Here is a 27,610-nt window from a genome sequence, read left to right as displayed (position 1 = left end):
ACGGACGGAATTCCGCCGCAAATCCGCGGTGTTACACCGCAGCTATTAGGTTCTCTTGAACCTAATAGCTGAATGCTCACGGTGCGTAATTCCACCACATGAAATTACCGACGGCGTGTCCTATTTGCTGCGGGAATACGCGCGTCCGTCTTCCATTGTAGTCAATGGAAGCCGGATGTCATGCTATACTTCCGCTGTAGCACAGCAGAAGTATAGCATGAATACACTTCCCCGCCCACCGCCGGCCGTGTCATGCGCTATAACTTCCTATTATCATTCATTTGCACGGTCAGTGTTCATTCAATGAATCCAAAATTAAATACAAGAGACATTTCTATTATGGTATGGGCTCCATTTTCAGCCTGGTATATCTAGTGTGCATTTCCCTATTTATATACAACAATATACATATTTTTTTAAATGTAACCATTGTGCATTGTCTTGTGTAATAAATACTGACCATGTGAGTATACTTACAATAGGATCGGTCAGGAACATTTACATTTTAAAACTGCTTGCCATGGGAAAACTATTTGCACATTAACTTTCAGTTCATGGTCCGGTGACCAGTTCCACCTTACAGCTTCCCCCTTGGGATACTCTGCATATTTTACCTATTAATGTTTCACCAACAGTAATAAAGTGTGTACAGCTCCTAATATTTTGGATGGTGTGACTACCAAGTACAGCTCGGCTCATGAACAGATATATATGACACAATGTTTACTAACACAACACTAAAAATCACTTAAAATCTAATACACATAATAAATATTCTGTGACTGTGCAGAGTAAGTGGTTTTGTTGTGGTTGTAGCATTTTTCGTGGTTTTACAAAATGTATGAATACACTATAAGGGAAGTACGTGCTTTGTGCAATGGATGTTGTGCTTTTGCACGTGTGTACTTTACAATATTTTTTGCATGCGCCTGCCCTGCGCAAAATAATGCAGTGAGCAGGAATTGGAGGACTCCCATTTACCCAATATGAGCAGATTATGTGAGTGTAGGGAGCTGGGGGCCCAGCCTGGCTTAGGGCCCATCCGGGGATTCACCTGTTCCTTTCTGGGCCAGTCTGAGCCTGACAGCAAATCTGTAAGCAGTTTGTTGACAGTTTCCATTTAGTAAGAGGAAAGATAATGTATTACCTATATCATTTTTTTCTGATTTAAACCACATAGTGAAACATTTTTCATTTTGTAGTCTGTTTTCATTTTGTGACTGTAGAATTTTTATTCTGTTTTCTGTACATGACTATGGAGTTTGCTAGAGATATACATAGCGCCATAGTATGTTAGGCTGAAGGGTGACAATGTCCATCTAGTTCAGCCTGTTTCCACTCCATCTCCCCCTTGTTGATCCAGATATGTATTAAAGCAACTTCATTGACTATAGACACAATGGACAGCAGGAGATCCATTGACCTCTATTGGAGCAATTCTAAGCATTTTCGTGTGCAGAGAGGGGTCGCCAGTGAGTTGTGACCATAATCTATTGAGAATAGTGTTATCCTGTTATATATATATATATATATATATATATATATATATAAACAGAAACTGTTAGACTATTATTAGGCTCAGTGGTCAGTGTGAATACTGTTACATCCAGGGGTTTCACCTTGCGCTCAATGGGGCCGGCGGAAGTAGCGCCGACCCCATTGAGAGCATATAGTGAAGATTGCGATCCTCTGCCACAGCAATACAGCAATACAGATGGCTCCATTGAAAGCAATAGGCTGCCGGCAAGTGCTGCAGTGATTTTCGGGGAAGAGCTTCAAATATAAGCCCTTCCCTGAAAATCAATCCAAAAATGTGTGAACAATAAAAAAAATGTATACTCACCTCTCTGCTGCTGCCGGGGCTCAGCCGCGTCCAGCCGGCTCTTTTCCTGCACTGCTCTAAGTAGTATTCAGCAGGTAGGGATTTAAAATCCCCGCCTGCTGAATGGGCTGCCTCTGATTGGCTGAGCACTGTAACCAATTAGAGACAGCTATCAGCTACTGAATGACAGCTAAGAGCTGCCTCTGATTGGACCCTACGCTCAGCCAATCAGAAGCAGCACTCACCCATTCATGAATTCATGAGTTCATGAATAGTGAGTGCTGATTCTGAATGGCTAAACACAGGGACCAATCTGAGGCAGCTTTCAGCTGTCATTCAATAGCTGAGAGCTGATGCTGATTGGTCAAAGTGCTCAGCCAATCAGAGGCAGCCCATTCAGTGACAATGGGACTCCCCACGGAGATGAAGAAATCTTCTGCCACAGTGGTCACAGCTGTAGCAGGGGATCACGATGTTCTCTGTATGTCAATGGGGCCGCCGCAGCTGCCGCCGGCCCCATTGACCACAGGTGAAACCCCTGGATGTGACAGCATCTAGGGGGTTTCACATCCGAGGAATCCCCTGCTGCAGGTGTCACAGCCATAGCAGGGGATAGCGGGCAGCGCTCTCTTTGAGTGGATATTCCGCCGTGAGGCCTGCTTCAGTCACGCGAATTTTTGAACGCATAACTGATCTGTTCAAAAATTCGTGCGTCAAAACACCCATGTGACTGAGGCCTAAGGTGGGCCAACAGAAACACACATAAACAACATACAAAGACATTAGAGATGAGCGAACGTACTCGTCCACGCCCCTTTTTCACTCGAGCACCGCGATTTTCGAGTACTTCTCTACTCGGGTGAAAAGATTTGGGGGGCGCCGTGGGTGAGCGGGGGGTTGCAGAGGGGAGTGTTAGAGAGAGAGAGCCCCCCCCCTGTTCCCCACTGTTACCCCCTGCTCCACCACGCCATCCCCCGCTCCCCGGCGCCCCCCGAATCTTTGCACCTGAGTAGCCAGGTACTCGAAAATAGCGATGCTCGATCGAGTAATTACTCGAAACGAGTAAGTTCGCTCATCTCTAAAAGACATACATTCGGACACAAAAGCAGCAATACTCATCAGGCATAACCCTAGCTAGTATTCAGTCACTGGCAAAAATTCAGTGCCGAAGATATGATATTTTATGCAGCTGATTTAGGGCTGAAAAAAATTTTTTGACAGCCCAAGAAAAAAAATAGGGCCATTAAAGCACCACATGTGCAAAATCGGTAAAAAGTGTCTGGTCTAAAACACTCAAGTCATTAACAGGTTAAATAATGTAAAGAATTACATTATTTTCAGGATTAAGACAGCTAACTGACTATATCAACAATAGATGGGATCACTCCTTACGTATTTGAAGCATACACTGGAAACTCCAGTATCTTATGTTTGGCACTGCTTTACGATATCCTGACCAAATCATGTATTAAGAATCGATGAGACCGGAACTCAGTGGCCTTCCTCATATCTACTACAGCAGTGTCCACAAACTCCGAAAGAATAAGATTTAGTGCATTTATTCCATCGGCACTTTCCTCATATTGAAGACTATGGACACCTTTTGGCGCATTTTCTTTACTAAGAATCATTGCTGTATTTTGGTCTTATTAAAAATGTTCAACTGTTTTGCTTCTGCAGCTTCTATATATCACAGTACACAGCAAACTGCAGAATGCCCTTTACTAGCACATTCATCAGACTAGCTGTCTGACGGCTTGATTTATACCCGCTCTCTCCCCTCTTCTGAACGATCTAAGTTCATTTATGATCAAGTCATAGTTTATAATAAATCAGTTTAGAAGTTCGTTCAGAAGAGGAAAGAGAAAGGAGTATGAGACTGAACCTTCGGACAGACAGTTTGGCGGATTTGCTAGTGAACGAAATTTTGCAATATTAGTCAACTACACTTTTCTGTCCACCTACAGTTATGGAAACCTTAGTGGTTTCTATTTGACTTCGTAAATATTAAGGTTCTGTCTGAATATTGTTTTCAGCCATTTAGATGCAACACAAAGATAGAAAACGCACGGCAGTGAAGGACAACAATCCAGTATAATATAATAACACAGAGAATATCAAATTCACTACCATGTTTCCTCAAAAATAAGACCCTGTCTTATATTACTTTTACCCTAAAAGAGGCACCAGGTCTTATTTTCAGGAAATGCCTTATTTTACTTAGCATGTCCCACGTCCCTCACGCCGCTCTCCAGAGGTCTGCACTGTTCTTCAGTCCTAGCTGCTATTACAACATCAATTTCGGGTTACGGGATTCATAGATCCCACCTCCAGGAAGCCATGGCTGTAATTGGTTCTCAAGCGCCGCAGCTCAGCCCATTCATAAATCCCGCCTCCACATCGAGATGGCTGTTGATTGGTTCTTCAAGCGCTACTGCTCAGCCAATTAATGCAGCACAGGATGAACCAATGCAATGGATGTGATTTGTTCAACGAGCACTGAATTGATTGGCTGAGACGCGGAGCTCGAGAACCAATCACAACCATTGCTTCCTGGAGGCAAGATTTATAAATCCCGTAACCAGGAAGCGATGATGTACGAGCAGTTAGGACTGCAGGAACAGTGCAGGCCTCCAGAGAGTGGCGTGATGGACCCGGACCAAGCCTGCTAGGTAAGTATTTCTTGTTTTTAATGTAGTGTAGCTGGGGCTTATTTTCTGGATAAGGCTTATTTCAAGCCTCCCCAGAAAATACTGAAAAATCAGGGTAGGGCTTATTTTCAGGATACATCTTTTTTTGACCTATCTCTTTTCTTGGGCTACTTTTTTTTTCATGACACATAGGACTGTGTTTAATACCTTTTTTCAGAGAACTTTATCAGTGGTGTCAAGTAAGTGTACAACCAGTACAAAGTATGGTAATTATTTATAGTGTGACCTGGCTGGTCTGTACTGACCAAGGCTAGAATTGAGGGGGTCAAAAGAGAACCTCCCTTTACAGGCTGTTCATTACTTGTATATGTTAGGTTTATTACTTGTATAGGTTCATCTTAGCTGAAATGAGAATACCCCTCTGTACTCAGTGGTCAGGGTGCCTAGGAGTGGGGAAACAGCCAAGTAGGTTGTACCAGGAGCGTAACTATAGGGGATGCGGTTGCACCCAGGCCAGGGAGCCTTAGGGGGGCCATAAGTCCTCTCTTCTCTATATAGGGAGTACAGAACTATGAATAGGGCACTATATTTGGGGGCCCTGTTACAGATTTTGCATTGGGGCCCAGAAGTGTCAAGTTACACCTCTGGCCTGTGCTGCACTATTTCCGTAACTCCCATTAAAGTAAATGGGATTTAAGGAAACAATGTAGAACAGCCAGCTACTCTGTTTCTTCAGCTCCCATGTTATGGAAGCAGCATATCTCACTGAGCTGCACTGTTTATGAAACTGCCAATTACCTCTATAGGAGTTTTGGAGACAGCAGAAGACAGACCGCTTTGCTGTATCCATACTCCCAATAACTCCAGCCACCACACAGTTGGGAGATCTCAAGATACTAGGGGCCCACCTCGGGGACCTATCAGACTTTCATGGCATATCATGTGGATATACCATAAAAGCCTAAGATAGGAGCAGCTCTTTAAAGTCTGCAAGATGGGACATAAAAATATCATATATCTGGTCAATTTGTATTAATTAAAGGCTGTGGCTGCATATAGGGGCACATTTATCTATACTGTCATTAGAAAGACAATTTGCTCATGTAGTAAGACAAATTGCACTAATCTCATAAGCATACTCCACACTACACATTGCATTGGGTACAAATTATGGAGCATGTGTCTTGTGCAAAATTATGGTGTATATCCATGATAATTCTGGTTCAACCATTGTTTAGCCTTGGCCCATCGATGCATTTTTTCAACTCTTGTATATGTCTCAGAACAAGATTAGAAATGTCACACAATGATTTACAGCAGCAATAAAAGTGGCCTTACAAATTCATCAAAATTGTAATTTCAGCATTATACATTTTAGGAAACTAGGCACACCCTAATATATTTGATCTGGTGGCACCTCTGCACCAGATAAAGACATACCCTAGTGAGGAGTTGGAGTAGGTTTTTGCTAGAGTAGGTTTTCTTGCATAGTCTACAGCAGGGTTTCCCAAAGTGTACTCTGCGAAGACCCAAGTGATTGTTAGGGGCTCTGACGGAGGGTCTAGGTCCCTGCTCTACTCATTCCTATAGTGGTGTTCAGACGGCCTGTAATGAGGAAATGAGCGTGCAAGACTTGTGGTTGGTATAGCAATGCAGATCACATGAGACTCGACCCATTCGCCCCTATTGTAATCTGCACTGCTAAACCTCTCCCTGCATCTGAAGATCATAGCAGCAATGGGGGACCTTAATACTTCTGGGGCAGCAATGAGGGACCCTATTACTACTGGGGTCACAATGGCATACCCTATCACTATTGGGGTGGCAATAGGGACCCTATTACTACTGCGGCAGCAATGGAGGGCACTAACACTACTGGGGTCGTAATGGGGAACACTACTGGAGCCAATATAAGGGACGCTATTACTACTGGGGCCAATATAAGGGACGCTATTACTACTGGGGCCAATATAGGGGATGCTAGTACTACTGGGACCACCAATATAGGGAATCACTATTACTACTCGGGGCGGATTTGCTGCAGAATTTACAGTAGCTGTAGCAGCAAAGTGGGTAAGATTTTGAAAATCTCATCCACACGCTGTGGAAAAAATCTACACAAAACCTGTGTCGATATTGACATGTGGTGCGAGATTTAATTCCACAGCATGTTAATTTTAAATATAATGTATACCCAGGGCCCATCCATTGCTCCAGCATTCCTCCCTGTTTTATTTTTTTAACGGCCTGGTCCTTTTTATAATGTTGACGGTAAAAATCATATGCTGTGATAAGCCACGCCCCTAGCCCCTCCCCTGACCACACCATCCATGGGGCTCAATGAGAAACTTTTGCTTCAAAAACGCCTCCATGGCTGAAAAAGTTTGGAAACCACTGGTCTACAGTAAATATGATGAGCTGTGTGTGGCCGGACCCCATCCACTTTTTTGAAATAGTGTCAGGGCATGGCATAAATGACAGAAAAATCACTATTTTGTGACTTGCACTAAAATTGCATGTTTTCTCCACGAAATTCTAGCACAATTAAAACAATAAACAGGCTCCACAGTTCTTCCTCAAACAACTTTCTTTAAAGTTTGTCAACATTTTGCATCAATAATTTTCACTTGACCATAATAAATGTAGCAAACTGATAGCCGTGCCCATTTGTTCCACACCTTTTCCCAACTATTATAGTCATTGAAGAAAAGTAAGGTTTGTAAACTAGTTTCTCTCCTCTAAAAACAGAGCAAAGAGATGGTAACCCTCAACTTAGCCCTAATGCAGATATGAAAGGAGCCTTAGGCCACTCTCACTCATAGCTTTGGCAAAACCCTGCAATTTTGATTGCAGCGTTTTGCTGCGATTTTACCGCCATTTTTTTTAGATGCAAGTTACTGCCTTCGACAGCGGATTTTAATGCACCCAATCATTCTGATGGGTGATGATGTGCAATAATCATGGCAAAATAGACATACAGCATTTGAAAATTGCGGCGTTCGAAACGCCATGGTAATCGCGGTAAAGAGAGTGGCCTTAGGGCTCCTTTACACGGGCGTATTTTTCATCAGTATTTTGGGAGCCAAAACCAGAAATTGAACGTACACGGAGAAAGTATACTGGAAAGATTTGCATTTCTTCCATACTTTGGACCAGCTCCTGGTTTTGGCTCACAGAATACTGCTGAAAAATACGCCCATGTGAATAAGCCCTAAGGCCGATCATATTTGCATCAAATACTGAATATGACATCTCTATTGTAAAATCAGCTGCTTTCCCTTTGGTAACAGCCATCAGACCACATTATAAGTCAGTAAGATCAGTTGTTCGATGGCTGCGGCACAGCATTGTGGCATCCATCATAAACGGAAGCCGCAATGCTGATGCGAACACACTTGCACCAATGATGGTGCAAAATGGCCCACTAAACAGCATTGCACTATGTAGTCCAGAATAATCCCAGGTGGACCCCATTATAGGATGCATCCATTCCGGGCGGGATTAAGTTTTCCTATTCCCAAGAAGACAACAGAAACTCATAGCGCAGATGTGAACCCAATTTTTAGTTTTCCTAGATTTATATTGTAGCTTCTGTTTGATGGGTCGTTTTGACCCATTTTGTAATCTGTTGGTCCCGTTGGCTTTGTGAAGTCTCTATATTCAGTGGTTAGAATAATGCAGTGATGGATGTTATCTGGTGTCAAATTGAGAAGCCTGTCATTAAGGAACTAACACAAGTATGAACATTGCCTGAAGAACCATGAAGTACATGCTGGATCCTCTAGAAAGCAATCAGACCTTATGTAAGTTCAGCATGGAATACTGTATCAAATGACTATTCCATGTTGATCAATAGTTGTTGCTACAATGTAGCAGTTACTGATCTGCCCCGCAGCATCACTCCGTATAGAACGTTCTGTAAGGCACAACTCCGGTCCACCGGACCGTGCAGAGCACTCAAAGGTCCCCTGTCTTGAGGGACTGCTCTAGATATGTGGTGGTCAGTGCGGGACCTGGGCATGAGAAGTTGCACTTACCTCCGCCTGGCAGCTGCTGATAAGCTGCTGCAGAAGGACGAGCAGCGCCAGCAGCCTGCAGCTCATGGTCCAGCGTCCTGGCATCTCCTGGCAGCAGCAGGTTGTCGGTGGGTATTAGTAAGATGCCGGTAAGTGAGCGGGCAGCATCTCCTCACGAGTCCCCTGTAAGAGCGCAATGTGGTGTGAGCGCTGAGGAAAGTTCGCAGATTGTTGGCGCTAACTCCCCTCCCACCACATCCCCCACCCTCTTCACACAGGACCTCAATGCAGCGGAACCCCTCGCCTGTCCTAAGTGCTCACACACTGCGCCTCGGAGGGAAGACACAGTGCGCCGTGCCCGGCCGGGGGACATGACAGGCTGCTGGTAAGTGAGGGGCTTACTATGGCTGCGTTACATTGTGTTATGTGGGACGGAGCTGGAGCTGCGGGGTGTGCGGAGTGTAGGACAGGAGCCGTTCTCATGCCTGCTACGGCACTGGCGCTAGTACCTGCGCTTCCACCGCAGTGGTCAGGAGCAGGTGCTGCCGCCAGCCGCACTGGTAGTTGTGCCATTCTGTCATACAGCAGTCAGGAAATGTGGAGTGGGAATGTTCTTGTTCATATCGCTGACTGAACAGCTGCACATACTGTAGCTAGTGAGACTATGAGAGCCATCAGCCTGGATCCGGGACTAGTGATGAGCAACCCAACCAATAGAAGCCTGTTTCAGGTTCAGCAAGTAGGAAGTTCCTAAGAACCCCTAAAACTAGTATTGAACTAAAAGACCCCTGAAACAATGGTGGTGGTTCAATGGCTGTGGCTCAGTGGTTAGTAACAGCTGCATCAACTTCATAAAACTCCATGCAGATGTTGCCCTTGGTCAGATTTGAACCAGGCATTCCAGCACTGTAGGGCAACAGTGCTAACCACTGAGCCACATGCATTGATGGACCGCCACCCAGTGCCATCTTGACGCATGGGCCTGATGGGCACTTGTACCAAGGGCCCCACAAACATAGGGGCCCCATACCAATCTATGTATAGTAACATTTCAATGCACCTTGTATCATATATGATAATGTTGTGTGGCGGGATATGAACTTGGCTCCAATCTGTCTGTGCCATGTGTGAAGACTTAAGTTTTGTCACTTTGTTTCACTTTCAAATTACCCCTAATTCATTTAGTAAATTATCCATAATTTATATCATAAAAAGAGAGATTTCCCACCGAATGGATGTGTGGATCATCTTGTGAAGCGCAGTGCATCATCCTGTTACTGTCTAGTGTAAAGTAGCCTGGCACTATGAGCAAAGAGACGTCTACAGTGCAAGAGGAATATGGACCCTAGAGACTTAGACGTCCGGTTCACCGGTCCAGGTTGCAGGTTACTAACTCCCTCGTCTGCTTTATTCCTGTGAGTAATTGTCGTAGGGGCCCCAGTACACTACTTTGCTCGGGGGCCTATAACGCTGTTAGGATGGCATTGCCACCACCACCACCATAGTTTCAAGGCTCTTTGACTAGTTTTAGGCGTTCCTATGAAAAATAAAATCACAGAGGTGAGGGGGAACTCAAAAACATATTTCACTGGAAAAGAGCCAAAAATGCGATAGCTGATAAGGTGCAGAGCAGCACGATCGCCGCTAAGCCGGCGCAATGGCCGTAGAACCTAGCAATATGCAGCAAGCCAGACTTTAAACCAGAGGAGCTGAACTGTCCACTGCGGCCACCCACTCAACCCAGCCCTGATTGGGGAGGAGCAACTGCATGCAACTAAATCTGCAATGTGAACGACACCACAGAAGCCAGCCAATAGATGGGTGCGTCCCACAATACAGGATTACAACTCACACTGACACGACAGTGGGTTGCCTTGTATCTCAACAGTGGGCCGCACTGGCTGACATCTTGGTCTCCCCCAGAAGTCTATAGCAAACTGCATAAAGGAGATATTGATACACACTAATAAAATGCAGGTGTTAGTTAGCATTTTGGCCAAGACGCATAAGCTGACGGGCCAAACGGCAAGGCCACACCGCGTCCGTCAGAACCTACACTATCTTATTGTAAAGTAAATTAAAATCACAGAGGTGAGGGGGAACACAAAAACATATTTCACTGGAAAAGAGCCAAACATGCGATACCTGATAAGGTGCAGAGCAGGCACAATCGCTGCTAAGCCGGCGCAATGGCCGTAGGGTCGGCGCAATGGCCTTACAACCTAGCAATATGCAGCAAGCCAGACTATAAACCAGAGGAGCCAAACTGTCCACTGCAGACTTATATGCAGTCACCCACTCAACCCAGCCCAGATTGAGAAGGAGCGACTGCATGCAACTAAATCTGCAATGTGAACGATACCATAGAAGCCGGCCAACAGATGGGTGGATCCCGCAGTACAGGATTAGAACTATGAAATAGACCAAACTGATCCTTTTGACAAAATTCAGCGAACCAGCTCAATCAAACTTTTGAAAAGTTTGCTCATCTGGAACATGAGAAATCTTTGTACCGTTGTTGAGAAATTGGTACATTGCAACAAATTTCAGCTCAATGACGGTTAAAGCTTGGCCTGTACGGATTACACTCTTAGAATATAAACAGTAAAGTTTCCATTCGCAGAGATTGCCACCGTTTTTAAGTGTAGACTCCATGGTGATCGGCTGATCTTGGGGAGTTTTGGTTGCTGCCCCCATCAGCTATCACTAGGTGAAGCTGTGGGCACCTGTGTATTCCCTGCACAGGTAAGTGTCATTATATATGGTGCCTATTCAGATGCTCAAATGACAATGTAGAATATTGTCACACCAAGCCTCCGGAGCAAGAGATGTTCTAACTTTCTACTACAATAGGCCTAATGCATACGGGCATTTTTGCACTGCCGGATCTGGAGCTCCGGATCCTGCAGCAAATACAGCCCATAGGACATAAATTAAATAATGCATTTCCATGCCCACGAGCGGAAATCATCTGCAATATTCCACTCATGGGGTGGAAATCGCAGCATGTCCTATTCTAGTGTGAGCCTCTGCGAGGCTCGCATGGCCACGTAAGCTATGATGCGTCGGCTCTGCACTGTGCATGGGCGGCTGTGTGCCAGCTTGCACATCCACAGTGCAGAGTGAAGACGCCGGACAGGTAAGCCAGAGGCCACTGCAGGGGCATAGGGTCACATCCCGCTGCGAGAATCGCACAGTCCAAATATGACCTGGCCGTCTGCATTCGGCCTTATAGGACATATATAAGAAAGGTTTCTGTGTTGTACCTTGTGGAAAATTGTGTAAAACGGTCTTAGCCATATATCCACAAAGTATTGCCGGTTGGACAATATGAGGAACCATCTTAAGTAGGTATTTGTTGTTGGACATTTCTGATGCTTTTATATCAGCGCATGGCTGACTCCATCTTGGATGTGCACCACTATTGATCTGTCCAAGGCTGATTCTATTGACAGCAGAGTATAGCTGCATGCTACTTAGGCCTCTTTTACACGACTGTACACGGTTTTACGGTCGCCCGTACGCTCTGTAAAATCACATGAATGAAGAATTCCCGCGATCAAGTCCCGAACTTTAGCTGCGTATTTTCCGCCATTCACACAGGCAGCTGCTGCGCATTGGCAGAAAAATATGCTGCAGCACGGAAATCTGTCAATCTGCAGAAATCCTCGGAATGACTACTAATGATAAAATAGAGCCAGCTGTCTGCTTTTCAGAGCGTTGGACGCAGCTAAACTCCCTCCCCCTCCCTTTTTCCTCCGGCTTCCATAGAAGTCTATGGGAACTTCCTGTGTATCTCAGCAAAAGATAAGGCAAAACCAACACTTCACATAGTTGCAGTTTTTGGGTGATCTTTGAATGTGGCTTAATAGCAGTGTATATATGGTCATGTGAATAAGGCCTCAAGATGCCCTCAGTTAATTTTGTAGGCCTAGGCCCAGGAGAGGCAAGTCTGTAAGAGTAGGGTCCCATCTGAAGGGGTCACCTTGCCACTGGCCAATGGTCTCACACAATTCAAGCAAAATGTTGCTAAGACTGCTTTGAAACCTGCTTTAGGCCTTAGGATAAGTTTTATTCCCCAGTGATTTCAATTGGTTTCAAAAAAACAGAAAGGCTTCTGTTTGTTCCATTTTGTCAGGTTTCCTTTTTTGGATAAAAGAATAATGCCGTCTGCAGCATTATTTTTCAGTCTAAAAAATGGAAACCTGACAGAATAGAAGCAAATAGAAGTCTTTCTGTTTGCTTTCCCTTTTTTTGAAACCCCAGTAGAATCAATGGGGATAAAAAGGCTCAGTTTTTTTCTGTTTTATATCACTTTCTCTCCTCCAAAAATGGAGCAGAGAGATGGAAGCCCTGAACTAAGCCCTAACACAGGTGAAGGCAGCCTAAGAATCTCAAATTGATATGTGTAGTAAATACAGTTGTAATGCTATTCAAAATAATCCACATATGCAATATTTACATATTTTTCAGGAGAGGTCATCAAATTCAGATTTGTGGGAGTCTGAAGTGCAGGATCCCACCACTCACATACTCAGTAGAGCTGCTGTCTGCCGGAAACAGAACAGCCTCGTACACTGTGCAGTGGCTTGGAATAGTACTGCAGGCTCAGAGAGCTTTCCATACTATTCTAGGCCACTACATACTATATAGAGAGCTGTGCCATTTCCAGTTGTTCCCTGTCCTCCTCACTGTGGGCTTACTGCATTCCCCACAGTGAGAAGAATACTGGATGTGCGAGCTGCCACTCCATTCATTTTCGATGGGACTGCTGGAGATAGCGGAGCAGCAAGCACATGGGTATTTCCTTCAGCTCCATTGAAATGTATGCAGCAGTGGCCACACATGCTCGGCCAGTGCTCCATTTATTCCTCTGCAATGACAGAATGGGACGAGGTTCCCCATTCTCAAGATTGTTGGGGGTCTCAGCGGACCTGTGTGCAGGGGATAACTTATGATCCTAGTACAACCCCTTTAAGGGCTAAGACATATGCAAACACTGACTATATAGATTATATTGAACCACATTACTGCTAGAGTTACTATACTTGTAAATGAGGTTCTCAGCATACATTTAGATTGAACTGTTTCCGGTGATTTCAGCAACCTGTCACTTACATACAGACCAGCTGAGCTGCTTTTGAAAACTTGCAGTGATGGTTGAGTTGAGTTCGGGGCGCCAACAAATATTTTTATATTGTCTGCCGACTCTCAGCCTTCCCCACCTCCTGCCACTCATTAACAGGTTTATGTATTACTGTGCATACGCAAAGACCCGTCAATCAACGGCAAGGGGTGGGGAAGACTAAAGGGAGACTCCAGACTCCTATACCGCGTTGCACACTTTTAAAAGTAAGCTTTCAAAACTAGTTGAGCTGCTCAATATAAATGACAGACCGATGAAATCAGCCTGTCTGTCACTATACTATAGTGTCCCAGTGCCGGGATGATTAGGGACCTGACAGATTACAGCTATGTGAGTAATGTCTATATATTCTACTTTTCCCTGTTTTCTCTGGTAGATATCCACGGAAAAGGTAGCCAGGATGGTGTTGAAAGAATTCCATATTAGATGCCATAGGAACCATCAGCAATGGAAGAAGAATGTGTCATGGTAAGTAAATGTGCTTAGCCCGCACCCAGATTTGAAACTCAAACAAATGAAATCTGCATTAGAAATCCGTGGCAACTATGCAAATTTCTGATGTGGATTTTCATTGTAATGCGCATTAGAGAAATGCGACATGGTTTTATGCTAGAGCTTCACGGTGACTTTTGGCCATGATAGGGGTCAGACGACCAAAGATCACTATGTAGCCCTGCAACCTTGGACTCTCACTGGTCAATAGGGTTGCGGCAGGAGTGAACATAGCCTAAGGCTACGTTCACATAGGCGAAAAAATCCTGCGAGATTTGTGCATTGCGAGCCACGCAAATCTTGCACAAATTATAACCCCATTCTTTTAAATGGGATCATGTACATGTGCAATCTTTTCCTGCATCGCGGTTTGGGGAAAAAAACGCTGCATGTACTAGCTCTGGGTGTTCCCTCGGAACACATCGCCCATTGTTTTCAATGGGGCTGGCAAAGCATCGCACGGTGTGAAATGCAATGAGGTTTCCCATTGAAAACAATAGGAAACACCCCGCGAACCTCCCTGATGTCACTACTTACCTGAAGTCATACAAGGCGTATTTGACACAAAACACCTCGCATCCGTCTGGAAATTGTATTTTGGCAAGCGCTATATCGGACTTGCCCTTCTGAAATTAGACTAAGGGCTCAGTCACACGGGCACATCGGCACCCGTACACAGTCGCCGATGCGCCCGTGTGACTGAGCCCTCACTGCAGGAGGAAGACGGCCGTACTTCAAGACAGACGTCTCTCTGCAGCGCTGAAGAAAGAACACATGACCGGCAATGAAGCTAGTCACATGTTCTTTCTCCCGGTGCTTTGAGTTATTCCCTGCAAAACATCAGTTCACAACAACAAGATGGATAATAAAATAAAATGATTCTTACGGCAATAACTTTTAAAATACATTTAGTTTAATGTAGTACTAATTATCATATCTTGTTAAAAAAAATTGTTACAGCCATCACTGTTATTGTATATTGTCACAATATCGGTTCTCACAAACTCTTCTTTTCTCATTAGCTGTTGCTTTCTTATCTTTTGGTGTTATATGTATACTGCATTCACTCGCTAGAAAGCTCATTGTTGCCATAATTCACAATGCTGTTTAAAAGCAATTGCCCCCTTCCAGGTGACCTCTATTACATATTTGTCATTTATGGTTCCAGATGAAGGGAACCTGAATATGCACAAAATAAACATACAGAAAATGTTTAAATTATTGCATTTACATTGAAAACATACCTTTAGCGATCCTCTTAAAAATTACGAGGATCATCATAAAAATAATGCTAAATTGTTATAGCTATAGATTTATGCTTGATACAAATATCCAATTTATTGGTGAAATAGTTTGAAGTCCTAATAGAATAACGCGACTCAAAGACGTTACTATTTGCCTGCAACCATTTTCTCCACCTTTGAACCCAAGCTGTGAAGCCACTTTGGAAATACTAATGAGGTTGCTGTCTGGCCCAGGATTGTATGCTGTCTGTCACAGCCGGTATGTCAGAAGAATGTTGACTGTTCTTGAGTAATCCAAACAGGTGGAACTCTAAGGCTGCCAAATCATTGCTGTATGGTGGCTGAGGCATTGCTTCCCCACTCAAGTTTGATAATGACCTCAGATATCACACCTGGTCATGCTTGACAATCATAAGGATCTGAGCAACTAACAAGAGATTGGGATGGCTAGAAGAGTGTATCATTGCATGTTCAAAATAGCAGGACTTGTGCGCTGTTCCCTGTATGTAGTCATAAATAACTACTAAAAGTGGTCCAAGGTGGTCTGCCGGTGAGAGGGTCAGGGACACTCAAGGATTATTGATGTGGATGGAGAGCGAACATTAGTTTGACTGGTCAGTCCCACAGCAGAGCTACTATACCATAATTTGCTGGAAAAGATGATGGTGGCTATAAAAGAAAGATCTCAGAACACAGATTTTATTGTAGCTTGCTGTATATGGGGTCAATGGGATGCGCTGGTCAATGTTCTACTAAGAAATCTAGGGTCCTGACATTCATGTGGTTGTTACCTTAACATGTACTGCCTACACAGACATTTTGCCACTGGTGAAAAAGCTGGTGACATAGGCGCAACACTCTAAGCTTGATGAAAGCTGAAAGTCATGGATATGGTAGTGAAAGCACTTCTTTTTTATTGACATCTTTCTTCCCAATCTCCCTGCCACGTACAGGACTTTTGACACATCCACAAACCTTTGGAACCGTGTCACCTTCTCCAATTGTTTTTACTCTAATCCAGTTGAAATGATGAAGGGGCCTGACCCTGAAACACGTTTTCACTTGCTGGCTTTTTATGTTGTCCATTAAAAAAAAAAAGTGCTTTCACTATCATATCCATGACTTTCAGCTTTTACCAAGCATAGAGTGTTGCGCCTATATCACCAGCTTTTTATCTCTTTCTCCTTGTCACATTCACACCCACCAAGATGAAGCATCATCTGGCAGGCAGTACTGCTACCATTGCAAACACTTACAATTCCAGAACCTTGATTGGTTCATCACTTCCACTGGGTTTTGCTCCACCATCAATTCTTTCTGTGTCTTTATTTGCCACTATGCACTGGAGTAATCATTTTTTTTTATTTCCATAACTTCACAGGCTCATATTTCATTATCCCTGTCCCCCACTACATTGGATGGGGGGTGATTTTGTGGCGTAGGGCTCTGCTAAAAACTGTGGGCGCCAATACAGTCAGACAGCTGGGACCCATTGGGGTGGAGAATGCTAAGTGCAAGGATTGGCTAACTGTGGGCGTTGTGGGAGCCAACTGCCAGGGAGCCCTCAGGACAGCCAATGCTTGGTGCCGGGGGCTCCTCATGGATGATAACACTAGCAGTGGGGAGGAGAGGCACCCGGGGCTCCATATCTTCAGCAGCTGCAGATGGGTACCAGCATGGCTCCAGGCAGGAGGTACAAGTGTCCCAATGGCAGAAGTCCCTGTATTTCTGGGTGAGCTGCCTCTCCATACCACTCATGCATCTTTGTGCTGGCAATTCCTCCACTTCTCTATTGACTGGTAAAACTCTCTTCATAGTATAGGTATGTGTATTTTGTATATGTGTGTGTATGTAAAAGCATAAGGTTGCAAACTGCTGCACAAATTGTGAGCATGTTGCGCATTTGGAAGCCCAGATTCTAAATCTAAAAGCACTGCTTGCAGCATTGGATCCATTGGTAACCTGGAAAGGGGTTTACTGCTTACTTATCAAGAGAATGATCAAACAGCTAACTGGGTGACAATTAGAAGAAAGAATAGAGGGAAGAGATCCAGCGAGGATAATCCTGAACTGGCACACCCCAACACGTTTGCAAAGTTGGCAGATGAGGAGCATGCCATTACTGGATTAGCACTGCTGCAGCACGATGTCTTCTGACAGTTAGTGGGATGTCTGTTTTAGTAGGAAGGGGAATAAGAGAGGGAGTGGGAGACGGACAAAGATCAGAATCATCAAACAGCGTGTTGTCTTCCTAGTGCTCAAGTTTGACACTTTGCAGATTGGTTTGACAGATTACTGGGAGGGGCTGGTGAGGATCCAGCAGTCATGGTACACATTGGTACCAATGACAAAGTTAGAGGTAGGTGGAGGGTCCTTAAAAAAGATTTCAGGGAACTAAGATGTAAGCTTAGGACAAGGACCTCCAAAGTAGTATTCTCTAAAATACTACCTGTACCACGTGCCACACCAAAAAGGGAGAGGGAAATTAGGGAGTTAAACACGTGGCTCAAGAGTTGGTGTAGGAAGGAGGGGTTCGGGTTCCTGAAGAACTGAGCTGACTTTGCTGTTGGGTACAGGTTGTACTATAAGGATGGGCTGCATGTCAATGGGGATGGCACAGCTGTGCTGGATGGGGGGGGATAGATACAAGGTTTGGGGAATGTTTAAACTAGGGACTGCGGGTAACTAGAGAAATAGAGGGTAAGAGAGTATAGGCAGAGATCTGGCATTAAGTAATGAGAATGGGGTGGAGCGATGGGAGGGGTTAGTACAGTTAGAACTGACAGACTAGTTAATAGAGATAACCTTAATATAAAGAATAACCAAAAACCTCTTAAAGGGGTTGTCCCGCGAAACAAAGTAGGGGTATACACTTCTGTATGGCCATATTAATGCACTTTGTAATGTACATTGTGCATTAATTATGAGCCATACAGAAGTTATTCACTTACCTGTTCCGTTGCTAGCGTCCTCATCTCCATGGTGCCGTCTAATTTTCAGCGTCTAATCGCCGGATTATGCGCGCTTGCGCAGTCCGGTCTTCTTCTTTTCTGAATGGGGCCGCTCGTGCCGGAGAGCGGCTCCTTGTAGCTCCGCCCCGTCATGTGCCGATTCCAGCCAATCAGGAGGCTGGAATCGGCAATGGACCGCACAGAAGCCCTGCGGTCCACCGAGGGTGAAGATCCCGGCGGCCATCTTCACCAGGTAAGTAAGAAGTCACCGGAGCGCAGGGATTCAGGTAAGCACTCTCCGGTTTTCTTTTTTAACCCCTGCATCGGGTTTGTCTCGCGCCGAACGGGGGGGCTATTGAAAAAAAAAAAACCCGGTTCAACGCGGGACAACCCCTTTAACTTTATGGTATGTAATGCTAGATGTCTGATCAATAATGTTGACGAACTGGAAGTAATAGTGTGTGAGGAAAACTATGACATAGTGGGAATAAGAGAGACCTAGTTGGATGAAAGCTGTTAACAGGTCAGTGAATTTACAGGGTTATAGTCAGTTCAGAAGCAATTGTAAAAATCAGAAAGAAGGAGGGGTTTGTCTTTAAGTAAAATCCTGTTCAAAGCCCACACTACGGAAAGATATATGTGAGGGAGATGAATATGTGGGCCACCAAATATAACAGAAGCCGCTGAAAATCTACTACTAAGGCAAATAGGTTAAGCGGCAAATCACAACGATTATTATGAGCGACTTAAAGGGGTTGTCCCGCGGCAGCAAGTGGGTCTATACACTTCTGTATGGCCATATTAATGCACTTTGTAATGTACATTGTGCATTAATTATGAGCCATACAGAAGTTATCAAAAGTTATTCACTTACCTGTTCCGTTGCTAGCGTCCTCGTCTCCATGGTTGCCGTCTAATTTTCGCCGTCTAATGGCCAAATTAGACGCGCTTGCGCAGTCCGGGTCTTCTGCTTTTCTCAATGGGGCTCCGTGTAGCTCCGTGTAGCTCCGCCCCGTCACGTGCCGATTCCAGCCAATCAGGAGGCTGGAATCGGCAATGGACCGCACAGAAGCCCTGCGGTCCACCGAGGGAGAAGATGCCGGCGGCCATCTTCACTGGGTAAGTAAGAAGTCACCGGAGCGCGGGGATTAAGGTAAGCGCTCTCCGGTGTTCTTTTTTAACCCCTGCATCGGGGTTGTCTCGCGCCGAACGGGGGGGGGGGGGGGGTTGAAAAAAAAAACAAACCCGTTTCGGCGCGGGACAACCCCTTTAAACTATCTGGATATAAACGGAAACCTGCAGATCTCATAAAGGTGACAAGTTTCTGTCATTGACTAAAGATAATTAACTTACCCAACTTGTACAGGACCCAACGAGAAGGACAGCCATTTTGGACTTAAAATTAACCAACAGACCTCACCGAAGAGCAGAGAGCATGTTTAGGTGCATCTGGGAAATAGTGACCATAATATAATAAATTTCCACTTGTCTTTCAATGGGGAGTTTTATCAGGGAGTTACAAAAATAATAAACGTTAAGAAGCCAATGTTCAATTGGCTTAAAGATGCCCCTAAACTTATTAATTGGGGCATTGTCCTCAAAAATGTACATGACAATAAATGGGAAAAGCATCTTAAATACTTACTGTGAGCAGTTCATACCTTACAGGAATAAAAGTCTAGAAGTAGGAGAAAAAATGTGGCTCAAAAAAAGATGTAAAGGGGGCAATTAAGAACAACAAGAAAGCATATCAACTACTAAAACAAGAAGGCAGTTATGAATCATTAAAAACCTATAAGGGAAAAAAATATGTAAAAAGCAGATAAAGGCAGCAAAGGTTGAGATAGAGACTTACTGCCAAAGATAGTAAAACTACCCCTAAACTGTTCTTCAATTATATAAATAGTAAAAAGATTAATATTGAAAGAGTTGGATCAATATTCAAAAAGGGGCCGAAAAGAAAGCACAGAAACTACATGTAATAATATTACATTATTGTCACTAATTATTTCAGAGGAGTTGCTGATCTAGGGATTATTCCGATTGCCAGATTGAAATCAGGAAGGATTTTTTTTCCTTTAAATCAGAAAATTTGGCTTCTACCTTATAGGGTTTTTTTCCCTTCCTCTGGACCAATATTGGTAGGGGGTAATAGGCTTAAGTAGATGGACATATGTTTTTTTTTCAGACTAACATACTATGTTACTATGTTGATTATGTGTATTGTTCATGTGTGTGTTTGTATTCTTTGCTATTTTGTTTGGCTAAAATGCTAGAAACAAACGAAGACCTGCTGTTGCAGCTTTGGTTTCCTTTTCAGAAATGACAGCCCATAGAGTCATCTGGGGTTCCATCTGAAAAGTGTTTTTTGCATATCAGATAGAACCCTCGGAGGGGTACCTGAATTGGGTGCAAATGTAGGTTTGAATGCAGATTCACCTATATATTTAGCTCGGTTCTGCTACCGTATTTATGTAGTAAGCTATGTTCTGCTACCATATCTATGTAGTAAGCTTGGTTCTAGTAGGGTATCTATGTAATAAGCTTGCTTCTGGCACTATGTCTATGTAGTAAACTCAGTTCTGTTACCCTATCTAAGTATTAAGCTCGATTCTGGTGCCATCTCTTTGTAATATGTTTAGTTCTGGTACTGTGTGTATTAAACTTGGTTCTAGTAAGGTACCTGTGTAATAAGCTTCCTCCTAGTACTATGTCTATATAGTAAGCTTGGTTAGCATATTTATTAGAGATGAGCGAACGTACTCGTCCGAGCTTGATACTCGTTCGAGTATTAGGGCTCATGTCCACGGGCAAAATAAGAATTAAAATCCGCAGCGGATTTTAGCTCTTCTCCTGCCCGCGGATCCGCACCCCATAGGGATGCATTGACCACCCGCGAGGTAGATAAATACCCGCGGATCGTCAATAAAAGTGATTTTAAAAAAAATGGAGCATGAAAAAATCTGGACCATGCTCCATTTTCATGCGGGTCTCCCGCGGGGACGGCTCCCGCGGGCTTCTATTGAAGCCTATGGAAGCCGTCCGGATCCGCGGGAGACCTAAAATAGGAATTTAAAAGAATTTACCCATCCGGAGCGGACCGGGAAGGTCTTCTCTTCCTCACAGCCGCATCTTTCTTGCTTCGGCTCGGCGGATGTGCCCGGCGCACATCCGCCGGGATTTCCGCCGCTCAAAGTTTGCATAGGAGTGCATTAAAATACGCACTCCTATGCAGACGGCCGCGGTTTGGCCGCGCGAAATCTCGCGCGGCAAACAAACCGCGGCATGTCCTAATTTTCTGCGGGGCACGCACTCACCCGGCCGCCGGCTCCGGTCTGCACATGTGCCAGCTGCGCGGCAGCCGGCACAGGAAAGAGCCGGGGCCGCCAGGCGCGGGTGAGTACGCGCTCGTCCCTGCAGGCGCTCGGGTCGGATCGCGCAGCGAGAATTCTCGCTGCCGGATCCGACCCGCTCGTCTGCAGGCAGCCTTACTCAGATGTCCCAAAGTCAGCTTGGCTGGCTGCATAGCCCTGCTGACTTTGTCGTCACTTTTTTTCCTCCCCTTCATTTGGCCGTATGGGCTCTCCATAAATCTGGTTTCCAATGCTGTGAATCTGCCAAGTGAGTGGTCCCCACGACTCACGGTCCAACATCATCCATTGTCAGTGGGGACTGCCCTCTTGACAGATTCACAGCTCATGCAAGTGAATGCAGGTATGAACAAAGCCAGCAGGGTGGCATCTGCAGTGCTATTATGCAGCCAGCCTCACTGTCCTTACACTATGACAAGGCCTCTTAAGGCCTCATGTCCACGGGCAAAAGAAGAATTAAAATCCGCAGCGGATTTTAACTCTTCTCCCGCATGCGGATCCGCACCCCATAGTGATGCATTGACCACCCGCGGGTAGATAAATACCCGCGGATGGTCAATAAAAGTGATTTTAAAAAAAATGGAGCATGAAAAAATCTGGACCATGCTCCATTTTCATGCGGGTCTCCCGCGGGGACGGCTCCCGCGGGCTTCTATTGAAGCCTATGGAAGCCGTCCGGATCCGCGGGAGACCTAAAATAGGAATTTACTCACACGCTCCGTTTCTTCTCTTCGCGGCGGCGCCATCTTCTCTTCGTCGCGGCCGGATCTTTTTTCTTCGGGACGGCGCATGCGCGGGGCACGTCACCGACGTCATCATGCGCATCCGCCGAGCCGAAGAAAGAAGATCCGGCCGCGACGCAGAGAAGATGACGCCGCGGCGAAGAGAAGAAACGGAGCGGATGGGAGGTGAGTTTATTCTCATTTATTCCTATTTTCAGCGCTCATGTCCGCGGGGCAGGAGGGACCCGTGCAGATTCTCCATGGAGAATCCGGAGCGGGCCTGATTTTCCCCGTGGACATGAGGCCTTAGCGTGTTCGAGATGCTCGTTACTCGTGACGAGTACCACGCGATGTTCGAGTTACTTTCACTTTCATCTCTGAGACGTTAGCGCGCTTTTCTGGCCAATAGAAAGACAGGGAAGGCATTACAACTTCCCCCTGCGACGTTCAAGCCCTATACCACCCCCCTGCAGTGAGTGTTTGGCGAGATCAGGTGTCACCCGAGTATAAAAATCGGCCCCTCCCGCGGCTCGCCACAGATTTATTCTGCCATAGAGGAGGGAAAGTGCTGTTGGTGCCGGAGCTGCTATAGGGAGAGCGTTAGGAGTTATTTTAGGCTTCAAGAACCCCAACGGTCCTTCTTAGGGCCACATCTAACCGTGTGCAGTAGTGTGGAGGCTGCTTTTTGCAGTGTTGCACTTTTTTTTTTTTTTGTATATCGGCCGTGCAGAGCATTGCGCCCTGCAGTAATTATACATACTCCAGGGCCAGTAGTGGTGGTGAGGCAGGGACAGAAGACATATATTTATTGAATATAGGCAGTGGGCCTTTCCAAAAACATTTGGGGAAAAAAATCTATTTGGGCTGCCTGTGACTGTCCTCAGTGTACTGGGTCTGTGCTGGGTGTAGTTGTCCTCCTAATTCATACGCAGCCAGCTAAGTGTTACAGCAGGCTTGCGCAAAATTATTTCCTGGCTCTGTGTTGGCTGTTAAATCACCGCTGTATTCCAGTCCACAGTGCAACAGTCTGCAGTTATTTTACATACTCCAGGGCCAGTAGTGGTGACGCAGGGACAGAAGACATATTTATTGAATATAGGCAGTGGGCCTTTCCAAAAACATTTGGGGAAAAAAATCTATTTGGGCTGCCTGTGACTGTCCTCAGTGTACTGGGTCTGTGCTGGGTGTAGTTGTCCTCCTAATTCATACGCAGCCAGCTAAGTGTTACAGCAGGCTTGCGAAAAATTATTTTCTGGCTCTACTGTGCGTTCGGTAAGTGAAGTCAGCCTCCAACCACAGGCCAATAAGCGGCACATTTAATTACAGCGTTCTGTTTCTGCACTACTGGTAATACACCATGCTGAGGGGTAGGGGTAGGCCTATAGGACGTGGACGCGCGCGAGGACGCGGAGGCCCAAGTCAGGGTGTGGGCACAGGCCGAGCCAGTGCGGTGGCCAGGGGTAGAGGCAGGGCCAGACCGAATAATCCACCAACTGTTTCCCAAAGCGCCCCCTCGCGCCATGCCACCCTGCAGAGGTCAACGTGCTCTACGGTGTGGCAGTTTTTCACAGAGACGCCTGACGACCAACGAACAGTGGTGTGCAACCTTTGTCGTGCCAAGATCAGCCGGGGAGCCACCACCACCAGCATGCGCAGGCATATGATGGCCAAGCACCCCACAAGGTGGGACGAAGGCCGTTCACCGCCTCCAGTTTGCACCACTGCCTCTCCACCTGTGCCCCAACCTGCCACTGAGATCCAACCCCCCTCTGAGGACACAGGCACTACCGTCTCCTGGCCTGCACCCACACCCTCACCTCCGCTGTCCTCGGCCCCATCCAGCAATGTCTCTCAGCACAGCGTCCAGACGTCGCTAGCGCCACTGTTTGAGCGCAAGCGCAAGTACGCCGCCACGCACCCGCACGCTCAAGCGTTAAACGTGCACATTGCCAAATTGATCAGCCTGGAGATGCTGCAGTATAGGCTTGTGGAAACGGAGGCTTTCAAAAGCATGATGGCGGCGGCGGCTCCGCGTTACTCGGTTCTCAGTTCCCACTACTTTTCCCGATGTGCCGTCCCAGCCCTGCACGACCACGTCTCCCGCAACATTGTACGCGCCCTCACCAACGCGGTTACTGCCAAGGTCCACTTAACAACAGACACGTGGACAAGCACAGGTGGGCAGGGCCACTATATCTCCCTGACGGCACATTGGGTGAATTTAGTGGAGGCTGGGACAGAGTCAGAGCCTGGGACCGCTCACGTCCTACCCACCCCCAGAATTGCGGGCCCCAGCTTGGTGCTGGTATCTGCGGCGGTGTATGCTTCCTCCACTAAACCACCCTCCTCCTCCTCCTCCAACGCAACCTCTGTCTCGCAATCAAGATGTGTCAGCAGCAGCAGCACGTCGCCAGCAGTCGGTGTCGCGCGGCGTGGCAGCACAGCGGTGGGCAAGCGTCAGCAGGCCGTGCTGAAACTACTCAGCTTAGGAGAGAAGAGGCACATGGCCCATGAACTGCTGCAGGGTCTGACAGAGCAGACCGACTGCTGGCTTGCGCCGCTGAGCCTCCTACTGGGCATGGTCGTGTGTGACAACGGCCGTAACCTGGTGGAGGCTCTGCAGCTCGGCAGCCTCACGCACGTGCCATGCCTGGCCCATGTCTTTAATTTGGTGGTTCAGCGCTTTCTGAAAAGCTACCCACACTTGTCATACCTCCTCGGAAAGGTGCGCCGGGTCAGCGCACATTTACGCAACTCCAAGACGGATGCTGCCACCCTGCGGACCCTGCAACATCGGTTTAATCTGCCAGTGCACCGACTGCTGTGCGACGTGCCCACACGGTGGAACTCTACGCTCCACATGTTGGCCAGGCTCTATGAGCAGCGTAGAGCTATAGTGGAATACCAACTCCAACATGGGCGGCGTAGTGGGAGTCAGCCTCCTCAATTCTTTACAGAAGAGTGGGCCTGGTTGGCAGACATCTGCCAGGTCCTTGGAGACTTTGAGGAGTCTACCCAGATGGTGAGCGGGGATGCTGCAATCATTAGCGTCACCATTCCTCTGCTATGCCTCTTGAGAAGTTCCCTGCAAAGCATAAAGGCAGACGCTTTGCACTCGGAAACGGAGGCGTGGGAAGACAGTATGTCGCTGGATAGTCAGAGCACCCTCATGTCTATATCTCAGCGCGTTGAGGAGGAGGAGGAGGGGGAGGAGCATGAGGAGGAGGGGGAAGAGACAGCTTGGGCCACTGCTGGGGGGACACATGCTGCTTGCCTGTCATCCTTTCAGCGTGTATGGCCTGAGGAGGAGGGGGAGGAGGAGGATCCTGAAAGTGATCTTCCGAGTGAGGACAGCCATGTGTTGCGTACAGGTACCCTGGCACACATGGCTGACTTCATGTTAGGATGCCTTTCTCGTGACCCTCGCGTTACACGCATTCTGGCCACTACGGATTACTGGGTGTACACACTGCTCGACCCACGGTATAAGGAGAACCTTTCCACTCTCATTCCCGAAGAGGAAAGGTGTTCGAGAGTGATGCTATACCACAGGACCCTGGCGGATAAGCTGATGGTAAAATTCCCATCCGACAGCGCTAGTGGCAGAAGGCGCAGTTCCGAGGGCCAGGTAGCAGGGGAGGCGCGGAGATCAGGCAGCATGTACAGTACAGGCAGGGGAACACTCTCTAAGGCCTTTGACAGCTTTCTTGCTCCCCAGCAAGACTGTGTCACCGCTCCCCAGTCAAGGCTGAGTCGGCGGGAGCACTGTAAAAGGATGGTGAGGGAGTACGTAGCCGATCGCACGACCGTCCTCGGTGACGCCTCTGCCCTCTACAACTACTGGGTGTCGAAGCTGGACACGTGGTCTGAACACGCGCTGTATGCCCTGGAGGTGCTTGCTTGTCCTGCGGCTAGCGTCTTGTCAGAGAGGGTGTTTAGTGCGGCTGGGGGAATCATCACGGATAAGCGTATCTGCCTGTCAACCGACAGTGCCGACAGGCTTACACTCATCAAGATGAACAAAGCCTGGATTTCCCCAGACTTCTCTTCTTCACCAGCGGACAGCAGCGATACCTAAGCAATACGTAGGCTGCACCCGCGGATGGAAGCATCGTTCTCTACCACCATCAAAAACGGGGACATTTTTGCTTCATCAATCTGTGTATAATATTCCTCCTCCTCCTGCTCCTCCTCCTGAAACCTCACATAATCACACCGAACGGGCAATTTTTTTTAGGCCCACAAGGCTCAGTCATATAATTTTTCTAAACAATTTTTATACGTTTCAATGCTCATTAAAGCGTTGAAACTTGCACCTGAACCAATTTTTATTTTAACTGGGCTGCCTCCAGGCCTAGTTACCAATTAAGCCACATTAACCAAAGCGATTAATGGGTTTCACCTGCCCTCTTGGTTGGGCATGGGCAATTTTTCTGAGGTACATTAGTACTGTTGGTACACCAATTTTTGGGGGCCCTCGCCTACAGTGTAATCCAATTAATTTTTAGCCCACCTGCATTACAGCTGACGTTACATCAGCTGTGTTGGGCACTGCAATGGGATATATTTATGTACCGCCAGTGGGTTCCAGGGAGCCACCCATGCTGTCGGTCCACACGGAGTTGTAACTGCATGTGTCCACTTCTAAAGAACCCCAGTCTGACTGGGGCATGCAGTGTGGGCCGAATGAATAGTGTGTGGCACATAGGTTCCCCATTGCTATGCCCACGTGTGCAGCTCCTGATGGCGGTGGCACAGGATTATATTTCCCATTGCTTCTGTACAGCATTGTGGGCTATCGCCCCACCCCTTTTAAAGAGGGTCGCTGCCTAGCCGTGCCAACCCTCTGCAGTGTGTGCCTGCAGTTCCTCCTCATAGCAGACGCACTTATAAATAGACATGAGGGTGACGTGGCATGAGGGCAGCTGAAGGCTGCGCAGGGACAATTTGGTGTGCGCTGTGGACACTGGGTCGTGCAGGGGGGGGGGGTTGGGCAGCATGTAACCCAGGAGAAGTGGCAGCGGAGTGTCATGCAGGCAGTGATTGTGCTTTGTTGGAGGTAGTGTGGTGCTTAGCTAAGGTATGCATTGCTAATGAGGGCTTTTCAGAAGTAAAAGTTGTTGGGGGGGGCACTCTTGCCTCTATTGTGGCTTAATAGTGGGACCTGGGAACTTGAGATGCAGCCCAACATGTAG

General features: G+C 46.6%; 2 protein-coding genes across 2 annotated transcripts in view; one reads left to right on the top strand and one right to left on the bottom strand.

Annotated features, from left to right (window-relative positions):
• COL4A1 (collagen type IV alpha 1 chain) overlaps window positions 1-8,714 on the bottom strand; it is a 146,303-nt gene extending 137,589 nt beyond the window's left edge. The window contains exon 1 of the mRNA XM_066579867.1: window positions 8,511-8,714. Coding sequence (XP_066435964.1) covers window positions 8,511-8,594 — 84 coding nt within the window. The 5' untranslated portion in view covers window positions 8,595-8,714. The remainder of the gene's footprint in view (window positions 1-8,510) is intronic.
• A 23-nt stretch (window positions 8,715-8,737) lies between these two features.
• Window positions 8,738-27,610, top strand: part of COL4A2 (collagen type IV alpha 2 chain) — a 189,040-nt gene continuing 170,167 nt past the window's right edge. Inside the window, exons 1-2 of the mRNA XM_066579857.1 lie at window positions 8,738-8,874; window positions 14,012-14,103. Coding sequence (XP_066435954.1) covers window positions 14,036-14,103 — 68 coding nt within the window. The 5' untranslated portion in view covers window positions 8,738-8,874; window positions 14,012-14,035. The remainder of the gene's footprint in view (window positions 8,875-14,011; window positions 14,104-27,610) is intronic.

The sequence above is a fragment of the Eleutherodactylus coqui genome, chromosome 1 (assembly GCF_035609145.1).
Source record: "Eleutherodactylus coqui strain aEleCoq1 chromosome 1, aEleCoq1.hap1, whole genome shotgun sequence".
In the NCBI taxonomy this organism is placed as follows: domain Eukaryota; kingdom Metazoa; phylum Chordata; class Amphibia; order Anura; family Eleutherodactylidae; genus Eleutherodactylus; species Eleutherodactylus coqui.
Note: the sequence above shows the minus strand (reverse complement) of the source record. Positions and strands in the feature narration are given on the sequence as shown.